At 36.6% G+C, this 13,807-nt stretch overlaps 1 protein-coding gene across 1 annotated transcript in view; it reads right to left on the bottom strand.

Moving 5' to 3' along the window:
• Window positions 1–2,019, bottom strand: part of DTHD1 (death domain containing 1) — a gene marked incomplete at its 3' end in the record, with an annotated part of 13,165 nt that extends 11,146 nt beyond the window's left edge. Inside the window, 1 exon segment of the mRNA XM_008943381.1 lies at window positions 1,743–2,019. Within this exon segment, the coding sequence (XP_008941629.1) occupies window positions 1,743–2,019 (277 nt within the window).
• Window positions 2,020–13,807: the final 11,788 nt, after the last annotated feature.

Below are 13,807 nucleotides of genomic sequence, written 5' to 3'. Positions count from 1 at the left end.
TGCTGACTGTTTTATGGGAAAGTGTCAGATGAGGAAGAGTAGCTTTTTGGAAGGAGAATGATAGTGAATTGTTCAAAATCAGGAGGGTCAGTGAGGGATGTATCACCTAAGCCATGTGGCCAACAGGGTAAAGTGAGCTTGATCTTGGAGATTTTTACAAAAATATTCTTTTATTATTTCAGATACTTTGTAAACCTGTAGAACAAAAATTCCTAAACATGGGCATAGGTAAAGATTTCTGCCTGGAGTCTCTCTATTTATGCACCATGCTGTTAGACCGTTAAATTCAGACATGTTAGCTTTCTCTTCTACTTCTACGAGTGTTTATTAAGATGTTGTTTCTGAGGAAAGAGAGTTGTTTGCTTTGTCACAAAACGATCTCACTTTTTTTTCAAAACTAAAATCTGGGTTTGATTCTCACAATAAATAACACTGTTATATCTACATCATTTTTATAAATGTAAAAAATTGAATTCCTTGTGTTTACCTGTGCACTAAGATGGCAGAAATCTTTATTTTTACTGACATCTTTTAAACTATGTTGTTCTTTGCAGAAGACTGTAGACTATGCAGATATAGACTTCTACATATGTACAGACTATATACACAAAGACTATATATTTGCTTGGAGAGATGCTGGCATCTAGGGGCTGTGGGGTTTGGCCTCTGTGAGGAGAGGCTGGGACACCCCTGTAACAGACATAGCTGGTGCCAGCCAGCTCCACAGTGGACCTACTGCAAGACTGAGCTGATACTGTCAGCAAAGCTGGTGCTGTCTTTGTGAATAGATATTTAAGAAAGGATAAGAACACCAGAGAACAGTGGGGAAAAAAGTGTGAGAAAGAGCTCTGGAAACACTAAGTCTGGAGAAGAAGGAAGGGGAGGTCTTCCAGGCATGGAGCAGAGATTCTCTTGCAGACTATGGGAAACCAGGCTGGAGCAAATATCCACTCTGCAGCCTGTGGAGGACCCCACACTGGAGCAGGTAGATATTCCCTGAAGGAACTGCAGACAGTGGAGAGCCCAGCTTTTCCTGGCAGGAGCTGTGGGCAAGACCCGCAGTAAAACATGGAAAAGTGCAAGGAAGGAGGAGTGACAGAGGAGAACTGTTATGGACTGAGTGTTACCTCACTTTCCCATCCCCCTGCACTCCTTGGGACAGGGAGGAGGTGGAAGAGCTGGGAATGAAGGAGTGAAGGTGAGTGTGGAAAAAAGGAAGGATGGGGAAAGGTGTTTTAAGTTTTTGCCTTTGTTTCTCACTATCCAATTGGATTTTTTTTTTTTTTTTTTATCCCTAAGTTATTTCCTTTTTGTCTCTGACAGTAAACAGCAAGTGATTTCCCTTTCTTTAGATCGACCCGTGAGCTTTTCCATCTTATTCTCCACCCTGTTCTGTTGAGGAGGAGCAGTAAGTTGCTGGGTGGCAACTGGTGTCTGGCCAAAATAAACCCACCAAAGTGTAATCTACACAAACCATAGAAACAATTCTGTTTAGTTAATTTTATTTATATCTTTTTTCTCACTCGAGAGTTATGAGTCGTATATCGAATTTCAAGCAGTTGATGGACTTAAAACCAGTGTGATGTAACTGCTGAAATATGAATTAATTTAGTTAATGAATGACCACGTACTGAAATACTAACAAATGAAAAGTAAGGTTCCCCAGCATCACCATACAGCAGAACATAGTGTCCAATATACCCCGTCCATTCTGTTTTACAGGTAAGTCTCTCCATACTTACCTGGACTTGCAGTCAATTCCTTGTGTTTGTCATAGAGAGCACTCAGCAATTGGCAGGTGTCTTGAATACTTTCTGTAACATTCTCCAGCTGCTGGCTGAGATATTTGTTCAGCTCTTTTGTTAAAGATATCAATCTAAGCATATACTCCACTATACCTTCATTATCCAGATCACTTTTCAGAAGCACATCTCTTCCTAGCAAGTTTAGGTGCCAGATTTTTTCCAGGACTTGGTCTGATTTGCCTACAGGTATGATCTTACCTTCAGCCATTTCCATTATAAGTTCCAAATATACTACTACAATTTTTTTTCTTTTTCTGCTCAAACACCCACCACAAGGTGTCCTTGGTTCAGACTACTGCACAGTCTAGTGTTTGTACCCTAAACAACATTTTAAGAAGTACCGTATTCCACACGCATTGACAAATCAAAGCGCTCAGAAACTCTGAGTTGATGTTGACTATTAAATAGTTACTAGGTGACAGAAAGGAGTGGCTCTCCTGTAACTATGGGCAAGTTTTGCCAAGAGAAGCCAATGTACACCATGCACCTTTAAGGGAGGTTTTGTAATTCAGAATTATATAGTCACTACCAGCAAGGAATTGTTTTCATTGCAAGTGTATATTGTTTCTTTAGGTCACTTAACACCACTTTCTGACAGCCATATTTCCTTTTGTTGTTCAGAGGCATCAAGTGGTTAGGACAGGTCCAAGCTGCGGTGCAGTCTGGATGATGTGTTTGAATTATACATAAGTTTCAGCAATATAAGAACCTACAAATCTGATTTTGTGATTAGCAGTAGTATTTATTAGCAAGAGACACTGAAAGAAACTTGCAGTGTTTTCTGGTGTGTGTTTATATAATAGAGGAAGAAACATATAGAAAAAACAGTAAAAAACGTTCAAATAACTAATGACAGAAATTGTTTGACACATTGGAAGTTGAGAAGTGAACTTATGAGAAAAATATAAGCTCACTAAACCTAACTGTGGCATCAAGAATTGACTACATGGGGTTCATGGGGCAAAAGTACTGTCCTCAAGAGTACCCCTATGAAAGCAGGCAGCACTCACAGCCATCTGCTCCTGGTGGCAACCTGGGAGGAAGCAGGGCCAGTGCCTGGACAGGCCTCCTGTGATGTTCATTGTCTTCTGTGGATGAAATATGAGCACTGATATTTCAATGACAGTATTTGCAATGATTACCTTTTCACCGAGCAAATTCAGGAAAAGAAGTCTCGCCAGGACAGCACTGAAAACAAGTGGAGGAACAGCACTGACATTGTCTTACAGATGGTAGGTTGTACTGTGCCGTACTAGGGGAGGACAGGCCCAAAACGCTCGTTAGCAGAGTTCAGTACTGTGCTAAATTTGAATATTTTATAGTTTAAGAAATGTACTACACAAATTGTTGGTACAGTGGCTTTCCTGCTAAATATTCCTTTTTATGGCCCATTAAAAATATAATTAATGCAGCCTTAAATAGCAATTAAAATGAGACTGTGATATAAAAGCACACTGAAAATTGCATCTAAGCATTGCAAGAACTAATCAGGTAATTTCAGCAGAGTGCTTTGAAGATGTAAAGAACTGCATAAATGTTAAAGTAACAATGAAAGATATAAAGTGTCTTTAATCAAATGTATGAGCTGAAACCAGTTGTAATTATTAAACTCAAAAGGAATGTTCCTTTTGACTCATTATAGTTTGCTTGATCACACTGAAAGTGTACTGCACAGCTAACACAAGAAGTTATATGAATCATTAACCTATTTATCATTTCTTATCACCCAGCATCTCAACATTTTCTTGAATTATTCCTAGTAAAAGGGAACTCTGAAAAGAACATATACTTTCATGTACGGGAAGTGAAAAATGTCATCTTCCTACCCAAAATTTTTGGGTTGTGTAAGTGAAAAAAAAACAAAACCAAAACAAACCCAACAAAAAGCCCCAAACCAGATGGGCAAAAATGCATTATTACGTATTTAGTGTATAGTACTGCATAGACAGTTTCTAGGTGTGAATCCATGTTGTTCCCCTAGTGTAACTGGATTCATCAGCTCTGGTTCTTTTCCAGTGTATGTATTTTCTTAGATTACCTCAGACTAAATCAATTAGTGATGTGCAGATGTGAGTTTTGAAACAAGACTTCAGTTTAAATAAAGGTCTGATTTTTAAAAAGATCTTATTTTTAAAAAGGTCTTATTTTTAAAATAACCTTTGTGTGTGAAATAGATAATAAATTAACCTAATATCAGATTAAGCTATTAATTGAATTTTATAGAGCTTACAAGAAGGTCCTACAACACACTGTTAAACACAGTTTTAGAAGCTATGACAAGAACTGATCTGTATGTATGTTCTTTGCCATAAGCAAACTGTTCTGGTTTTGTAAAATATTTATCTAACTCCTGCTTCAGTTGATAGATGCTATCTGTATAAATTGTTTATTCATAGTCAAAAGAAGACATTAGTTTGTAAAATACATTTACCCAAAACATATTCAGTAGGAGAAAAGAAACTATTATCGTTTTTTAATGGGTAGTTGGAAAAAATTTCAAACTTTAGCCATAAAAAAATTATATTGGTCTTCTCTGTAAACATGAGTGAAACATACAAAAACCAAAGCTTTTGTGAAAATGAGTGGTCTGTATAAGAATTTATTGTAGAGGCGATTAGGTAAGCTACATTCTTACTGAAACAGTTACTGCAGAAGCACTACTATTGGGAGACATTTGAATTTTAAACATGATTATATATCAGATTTCATGACAAAAAATTAAGGCAGTAATGGCCACTGAAATTACACTTGACTCAGATTTTTTACTCCTCAGCAGTAGTATAGAAAATGTATATTTAGGTTGTCTGGTGATCAACATTTGGAAGTCTTTAAATTTGGCTATTTGTACAGCAAAAACATCGTTTTAGTTGAACACAAATAGGTCATTTTAATTTCAGCCCAGTGCTGGACTATGAAAGCCTGTTATTTGTGGTATTTTGCTACTAATTCACTGTTTTTCCTTACTTGAATAATGAGGATAAATTATGTAAGTGGAATTTCATAATCTTTGATGCTATTTAGTGGATAGTTTTATGATTTAAGGGTTAAGTTTATGTTACATGCCATATAACTATAAAGCCTTTGGGAACAATTACACATTTTTAACTTGACACAAGCTCTTGCCCAAAGAGATCCAATTGTACTAGAGGCTTTCAGGGCCCTGTGTGCATCCATAGGGCTGCATGGCCAAGACCAGTTTCCCCTGGTCAGTGCAGAAAATGACCTGTGTTATTTCTGAAACTTTATGAAAGCTAAAGTACAAGTAAATGCTGCTGAAATGAGTAAAACACAACCAGAAAGCTGGAGTGTAGAGAAGTAGAGAACATGAGTTATACTACAGAAAAGTGAGCATATATTTTCTGAAAATACATGGTTCCCTATATTAATATATAGTATGGAATATACAGAAATTAAGCTAGTGTAATAAATATACATGAAGGAGGAAGTCCTTTCAATACAGTATGATAAAAAATCTAGTACAAAGGTTATTTAAACAGAATTTTTGTCATCTAGTTAGTGCTGAGGTTTTACAATCACTTTAAGCTGTTTTTTTTGTGAAGTTAAATTCAACTTGGATTAGTTCTCTGGGACAGTTTAATATGTAGCACACCAGCTATGAGGAGAGGAGGCTGAAAGTGTAGGAATAAGCAAACTTGATAAGGACCATATTAGTCCATTCTCCAGCAGTGTTAACTTTAACAGTGTAACTATAGTTTGATCTTTCAGCTTCTACTACAAAATCCTGAGCAGAAAAAAAAAAAAAAAATACATGCACACACACAAAAAAGACACAATGAAAATCTGTTCTGGCATATTGTATCAGAAGAAATTCACAGATTTCACCACTGTGGTTCCCTAGCTTTGTTGGATATTCCTGACTAAAATATATTCTTTAACTGAGAAAGGATCTGGCCCATAGCTGTAGGATGAAGTCACAAGATGTTGTGTTTACCATTACATATAGACACCAGCTAGTCATGGAATAACAGACTCACAGGAGAAGAGACATGGGTGCCCTGCAGCCTTATTGTCAAAAGAGGCCCCTGTGCCTGGGTTGGTAATATAATACACAGGGAAGAAAATTAAATTAATTAAGAGACAATGTGTAAGAAGCAAAAGTACAAGAACAATTGTAATAGACATAGAAATGTTACTAAATTGTATCTCTTCAGGTGTTGGATTGATTTTATTTACTTATTTACTTTGAATGAAACAACTAATAACACAAGAGCTGTGCACTTATCCTTAGAGCTTAGTTCTTTATTGAAGTTTACCCTTCTGAAGGGTGATCCTACTCTTCAGGAAGAAAAGAAAAAAAAAAAAAGAAAAGAAAAACAGTGGAAAATTGGTTCTGAGCTTGATTTTATTTTGAAACAATTCCTATTCCTGGGTTACTTTTCCTTCTAACTACATTCTCTAAATATTCAAAGAGTCCTTAAAAAAGAGAGCTTTCTTATCTGTACTAAGTAGCGGTCTTGGATGCAGGAGGAACAAAATATCAAAGTTAAAAAAATAAGTATCAAGGTATACTTTTAAATCAAGTTACCATTTAGCAGATGTAGGTGTTCTTTTCAGAATACTTTAACAGTGTTGCATAGCTGATAACAAAGTAATTGGACTTTGCTCTGCTACGGAAAGAGATTAAACTGTATGATAGCAGTAAATTCTATCTTCGTATTGTGTGTATAATGCAAGGTTCAGTATGTGACAATAAATGCATTTTGGTGCATTTATTGATCTATTCACATCTGAAAATACATGAAACAGCTTTTCTTCCTGTCTCGGGTATTCTAGGGCCCAAGCGAGAAAACAGTATTATAAGAACAAAGGAAGTGTTATAGATGTACCACGCCAAAGAAATTATATTATGTGCTGATATGTATGGTTCACTTCAAAATATACCATAGTGACCAGTGCTGCTGGTTTTGAAGAAAGTCATAATCCCCTTGAAATACATAATTATGAAATAACATGGTTATATAAGGTGGGGCTCTCCTAGAGCGGTCACAGTTCTTGACATGAAGCCATCTTAACTGTGAGTCAGTGTGCATGAGCCTCACATTAGGACAGGCAGTGTTCCAGAGTGTAGGAGGGAAGAAAGTCTGAGCCTGTACTTAACCCTAATGTGGGACCTCCTATATACTTATATTTGCTGAAATGTGGTATGATATTATTGGCCTGAATTTGCCTTTATACTTAAATTAGCTTCTGTGGAGGTTTCAGGTAGACAATGCTCAGAAAACACGTCACGCTTAGCTGTGCTGGGGTAGGGCTAACACACATAGGATCAGGGTGCTAGCTGTGTTTTTGTCTTTTCTTAGCCTGATCTATGCCAAACTGCATAGACATAGCCTTTGCTTAGCTTTGTGAGAGTTTTCATTACATTTTTTTCATGCTCATTTAGCCATTGATGCACTGTAGCAACAACAACTAATTGTTTTACTGCATTAATTTAAACTAGAGTTGCCTTTAGTTTTAAAATAATTTCCTCTTAATTTTGTTCTGTATGCAAGAACTGTGAAGGCCTCCAGGTTTCTGAACATTCATAAACAGATAAGTTTTGTACTGCAGTAGCTGAACAGAGTATGTAGTTTGAATTCCATATCAATATGCATAAAGCAAAAAGATTTAGTCAAGGTTTTGATCTTGCATAGTTTTTTTTTTTTCTTTGTGCATACAAAAATTGAATTTCCTTGAACCAAGCCTTTGTATGATACACTGGCTTTACAACTATTTTGTAACAGAAGGACAAGATTACTACCGTGTCTCTGAAAGGTCAGAAGCTTGATTAACTGTTCACCTGGAGAAGATTGTAATTTCCACAGCTTCCCTGCTATTTTGTCTCATTTTATAAGATTAAGTAATAACCTAATTATAACCTTTGGGAAAAACTAATTCTTGAAAGAAAAATGCCTTTTGATGTGATTAGCAATAGTATTTTGTAGTTATTAAACATGATTGATGTTGGTTTAATGTCAGTGTTTCATTATACAAGAAAAACTGTAGGATTTTCTATCCAATGTTGAAATGATACTTATTTAATTGCAGTTTTAATTAAATTTTAGAAAGGGAGAGGCTGTAGAAACATGATGTGAAAGTATTTTCACTTGATGGTATTGGCTGTATAGCTGTCCTCAATAATGGAGTTAAACCTTCATTGCTATTAGGAGATACTCTTACTACAACACAGTCCTTGAAGAAATATGAAGTTTTCTGAAGATACAAAAGATAGCAAGAACAATGTAGTTATAGTATATGGACACAGAATAGTATGGTGTGGTGAATTCCAGCAGTGGTTGTAACACAAACTGAGTATTTGAATGAGATTTCTTAAATGGCAATCTAATTCAAAATTGTAGTCAGAATACTTGTGCCATCCTTTGTTTACCAAAAATAACTAACATTACTGATACTTCCAGTACCACCTGGTACTCCCCAGGTGGCTTGTCTACTTTTAACTTTTCTTCTACGATTTTACAGTTGAGAATGTTTCTCCATTTGTTATTTAGAAAAGAGATGGAAAATTAAGAAAACTGTTTGTGGAATGGGATGTATGTAATAAAACTTCAAAGACTTGATACTTCTTAGCTTATAACTTAACCTAGTAACTGCACAAGAAATTATTCATGGACAGATGGGGTTTTCTTCAGTATAAGTTTTCTTTTAAATTTGTATAAACAGTAAGCCTCTGGTTTAGTCCCTTTAATAGCATCAGAATCCTGGGGAGGGAGCCAACTATCATGAATTACTTTCTTCAGTTGGGCAGAAAGCAATGAGGAAAAGAGATAACAGAGGATAGAGAATGTGTTTCATCAGACTTAAATAGTAGTGTGAAAATACGTTGAACTACATACAATTTTAGCAGCAACTGTACTTTGCAAATCCTTTCCTCTAAAAATACTTCTGTCTATGACGTGTCATTACTTTCCATGCCAAATTTGCTGCAGCAACAAGTAAAATGAAAGAGGGAAGGAGGTATCTGAGATGGTGACCTTTAATAGCATTTTAAATGTGTCATGTGGTTTCTGTACAATATGAGCAAGCCAATCTTGTGTAGATAAAACCCTAATGATGTGTGATTTCTTACAATTCAGTGAATTGTGCAAAAGATGAATATGGGAAAATTTTTCACTTTGATGTGCAGGAAAGTTCTTCAAAGGAATTTATTTTCAAATAAGTAAAAGAATGCTCCGTTACACTTCTCAAAGATGAGACGAAGTTGTGCCAAGGTAGCTAGGTCCCCTAAAGAAAAGCAATGGCAAAGAAATAAAAAGGAACTTACCACATGCTTTGAAGATGCATTTGTATTCAAAAGCAACTTGAAAACCTATAAATATGAGAGACAAAAGTGCTGGGATCAGGTCCCACACTAAACACAAGTACCCTGAAAAGTAAGTATTGAAGTCACCCCTCTACATTGTCTAGTGACATTTACTGGTGAAACCCTAAACAGCAGCTAAATTGAGAGATGGATGCCAGGTATTTTTAATTTATTTTTGTTCTTGGTTAGATATCTTTCATTTGAAATAAGAGCTTAACCTCCCTGCCTTGCTAGAATAAAGTTGCAGTTTTCATTTCTAGGCTTGTGATGAATCTTATACACAGGACATGCTTTTACTTCCCCAAAAGCAATGAATTCAAATAAAGCAGTACTGCAAACAAAATTCTCAGGTTGTCTGCAGAGTGAAAAATATATCAATGTACAGGAAAGTGGGGGATCACCAGCCATTAGGGCTGTATCAACGTGTATGAGTGCTGGCTCAAGACAGGACACAAAGTGGGTTAGTCCAGGGAAGTACAGTATTGTGTGCTTTGGCAGAAGGCAGTAGATAAACACTCCTTAATTTCCAGAAACCTCACGTTGTCCCAGGGGTGCATTTTGAATTACCATCTTGGAAGACTCCCACTGAGTGTGAGGTCAAGTTCAGTGTTTCTGACTCTCCCATCACCACTATACAAGAGGTACTTTTAGAGCAAACATCATCACTGCTTTATAGATGGTTTTATTCTCAGAAAGAATATTTCAATTAATAAATTCTTGCCTTGAGAGGATTTTGCATGTGCAGATGACTGCAATATACATTACATAAACCAGAAAATTCACACTGCCTTAATATCATATCTGTCAATATCAAAATAGCTTAAAGGGACTGCCTCACGGGTCCATCAGTATTAAGAAAACAGAGACTGCATTGAGGTGAAATACATAGCCATTAAAGGAAATAAGATGGTAAAAGCCACAATTGTTGTGTTGTCATACTTGTGAGGAAGGTGTTAAACTAGTTTTTAAAGTAGTAGCCTAAAAATACAAATCTATCATATGGTACAGGGAACTATCTTATTATGCTTCCTGGAAATCAGACTGACTGTTATAAAATTACATTAAAATATGGGGTGTGGGTTAAACTGGCTTACAGGTCTGTGTAAAAATTTATGTTTGAGTCCAGAGATAAAAGTAAGTTAAGTAACTGAGCTATCAGACACTAAGTAGCTGGCTGAGAGGAATCCCAAGGTCACCTAAACGGTTGATAGCAAATGCAAAACTGACCTCATGTCTGAACTCTTCTGCTTACTCTTAACTGCAGTCCTAACATTTTCCTGAAGTTTTGCAGCATTTTTGTCTTACCCTGAGTGAAATACGTCACCTCATGCTAGACCTCTGTTTGTGGCAATTGTAACGCTTGACTGAATTTCCTGATATGTTCTTAACAATAATATTGGCTTTATTCTATAACAGTGGAGTGAAGCTCAGATCACAAAATACCTAGATCTTCATATGCTGGTTGTTTAAGAGGTAGCTGACATTCCATGTCTTATAATGCTTCATAAGCTCCAAAACCTAAATGCATTGACTCTTCTCAACAACTTGAGGAAACTGGTGGGTGAATTTTATTAACCTTCCTTTAAAAAGGAGCAAATGAAACTGAAAAGATTGCAGAAGATCACATTGAGAACTTAGATCTTGCTACCTAGCGTGGACTGTGTTTGATAGAAATATGTGCTATTTGTACAGCAGAGAGAAAAATAATCTCACTAAAAGTCACAAATAAACTCAGTTCTTCTGTGTAGTTTAGATAGCTGATAAACTTTGTGTCAATATCAGTTACTTGTAGGCCATCCATAAAGGCAGGAGTAGCAGTTGTTTCCTCCAGTTTATCTGATCCACTTGCTGCTTGTGCAGCTAGGTTGAGAATTCTTAAATTAAAAAAAAATATGCAGCAACTAGAGCTGATCCATAGTTTTAAAGATATACACATACAGAAATCACAGTATTTGAAAATTGGAGAATGGCTGACTGCTTTGAATCAGTTACATTACTAGCTTAATGAACAATTACATATGTGGTAAACATTCACTTTGAGTTATGACAAAGCATACAGATAGCATATGGAAATATGGGTTCATATTCTAAGGATCAATCCCCATACAGTTTAGATGATATTATTCCGTCTTCAAGTAAACACTTACATAGTTATTCTTATGGACTGATAATATTAGAAATAATCAGACCAATGTCAATTGTTGGAAAACAAGGTTATTTTAAAAGGTTTTGTAAATATAAATCTGATCTGGATGGCAATCTTAGCTTGTTCACTATGAATGACCTTCCTGTGTGGTCAAATATACTCTAGGATACAAAAGGCCCTAATGTCTTTGGAAGATATAGCATAAGTTTTGAAACTTCCTTTTATAATTAACATCTAAACTGAAGTTTTATTTTCACCTACCAAAAAGCTGTTACCTACCATTTTTTTTTTTTTCATTCTAGCAACAATGAAACTCAAGGGAAGAAGAAATTACCAGATAATATCTTTTTCATTTTCAAGACTGTCAGCAGATTTTCAAAGCTCAAGAGTATCAACAAGCCATAGAAAAGCATTGTGTCTTACATCATTTCTGAATTACATCAGAATTAGTAAGATACAATTTCCTTTTAGTAGAAAGCTGCCTTTCCATGCTCTGTCAGAGAACTATATGCTGTAGGTAAACCAGAGGCTTGGAGCTTTCTTAGAATCTGATAATTTATGCTACTTTATTTCTAACAAAGGCTAGAGCAGCATATAGATTTGCCTGATACTGATAATGTAATGTAGATATACACAAAACCAAGAAAAACCCTTAAAATCCCAAAAGCACAACATGCCTTAAAATAAACTGCATGCTGCAGGTTTTCCGGATGGAATGCAATCAGAAATATATAATCACAAATCAGTAGGTGTTTCAGATATCTAACGTATTTCTCTCATTCCTCGCTTGCCACCCCTACCCCCAAAACCAAACCAAAACCAAACCAAACCAAACAAAACAACTAACCATAAAAAGCCCCAAACACTCAGCCCAGACAAACCTGGAAAAAAAAAAAATAAATCTTAGATATTGTAGTCTTGTATTGTGGTCATGAAAAGTAGGTGAGTATAATTCTGGTTGAGACACAGTGTGAAGGCAGCGTCATGCTACACTCTGAGGGGAGATGCAAGTGCTGCACAATTGTAGATGTGCTGAAGGCAATCTCTTCTCAGAGAGTTCCACATAAGACTGACATCTCTTTTACAAGCAGACACTGATAGGACCATTATCTGTAGTCTCTGCTGCTGGCCCACTTATGTGGGTCTCCTAGAAAAGAAAGGTGGACTTTATAGATGGACTGGGATTTTCTTGACAGATGAGAAAGAGGAGCTCACAGATAGTAATCAGTGACCATACCTTAAGACTTGCAGGAAAGAGCTTCAGCCCAGTGCAAGGTAAGCCCTACAAAGGAGGCAGGTCTTTTGTTGTTTACAAAACAAGAATCTTTCACATATTTTAAGTTACTGTGGTTAAGATTCCTTTGCTAAATCAGCATTCATTGGCATTCTTGCTGTTCTGAAAGGAAGCTAAGTGTAGCTAGAAGTCTGAGGCAAATCTGTGATCCAATGACTCTGTGAGTCATGGGGTTACAATCCAGACAGGCGGTGACCAAAAAGGGTGTTAGTATACTTACCTGAATCACATCTGTGCACTAACCTGGTTTGGAAACACACGCATCCTTTTGCAAATAATCGGGAATGATACTGAGCCAGGCTCGGGAAAAGCACTAATAAAATGTCAAGTAAGAACATAATGAATTTTGTTATGCTAGCTTAAAAAGGCAAACCCAAAAGCTTGCACTGGGGTGGGACCTGTTGCCACAAAATTTGGCTGCACAATGCAAGGTTAGGAGCTAAAATGAACTGCATTTTTTGGCACACTGGTATTTAGGCATCTAATAGTTAGGACTTGCAGCAGAAATCTGTGAAGTGCCTGGGCGCTGGTGGAATTGGTTCTGTAATGCTGATCTTCTAACTTCTAATTGTTTTAACTAGAAGTTGGAGAGTGAAAAAATTGTTTACATTCAAAACTGTGATCGTGAAACCTCATTTTACTACCATGGCACCAACAGTTTTTAACAGCTCTTCTATTAGTAAGGTTGTATTTAGCATGCAGTAAACATTCTTTGAAGCAAGAAAAAGAACCCAGGTTTACTTGTTCCTAAATGAGCACTTTAATTACTGGTCTCTTTTTCTCAGTAAATCTTTGCCTCTTTTCTGCTTAACATAGTGGCAGACCTCAGACTTCAGCTGCAACAGTGTGAACCGTCTAGTATGCCTTTAGATTTAATTAGGAAAAATCAGAGCTTAAGATGTACGTGTACACTGATGAAGTATTTGACAGTCCTTTTCAGCCTCATTTCGTGAAACAAATATCTGGTTTCAGGCGAGTGACATTAATTCACAGACGTGGGCGGGTTCCTAGAACTGAGGAAGTTTTATGCATTACCGAAGGCTTTGCAATTAATATTTTATTTTTTATTTTTTATTTTTTTTACTTTAAAAAGCGAGTGATCACTCAAAAGCTGCCCACTCCTGCAGGGAGGGTAATCTTGCTTCTTCGCACCAGGAGCCCCCGAAGTGATGGAGGGAAGCCCTGTGCTCGCCGCCCCGGCTTCCTCGCAGTCTGCGGTGCCCAGGCGGAGAAAGGCGGGA

The sequence above is a fragment of the Merops nubicus genome, unplaced genomic scaffold (genome assembly GCF_000691845.1).
Source record: "Merops nubicus isolate BGI_N331 unplaced genomic scaffold, ASM69184v1 scaffold8997, whole genome shotgun sequence".
NCBI classification, from domain to species: domain Eukaryota; kingdom Metazoa; phylum Chordata; class Aves; order Coraciiformes; family Meropidae; genus Merops; species Merops nubicus.
This window is presented reverse-complemented; position numbering and strand designations above follow the sequence as displayed.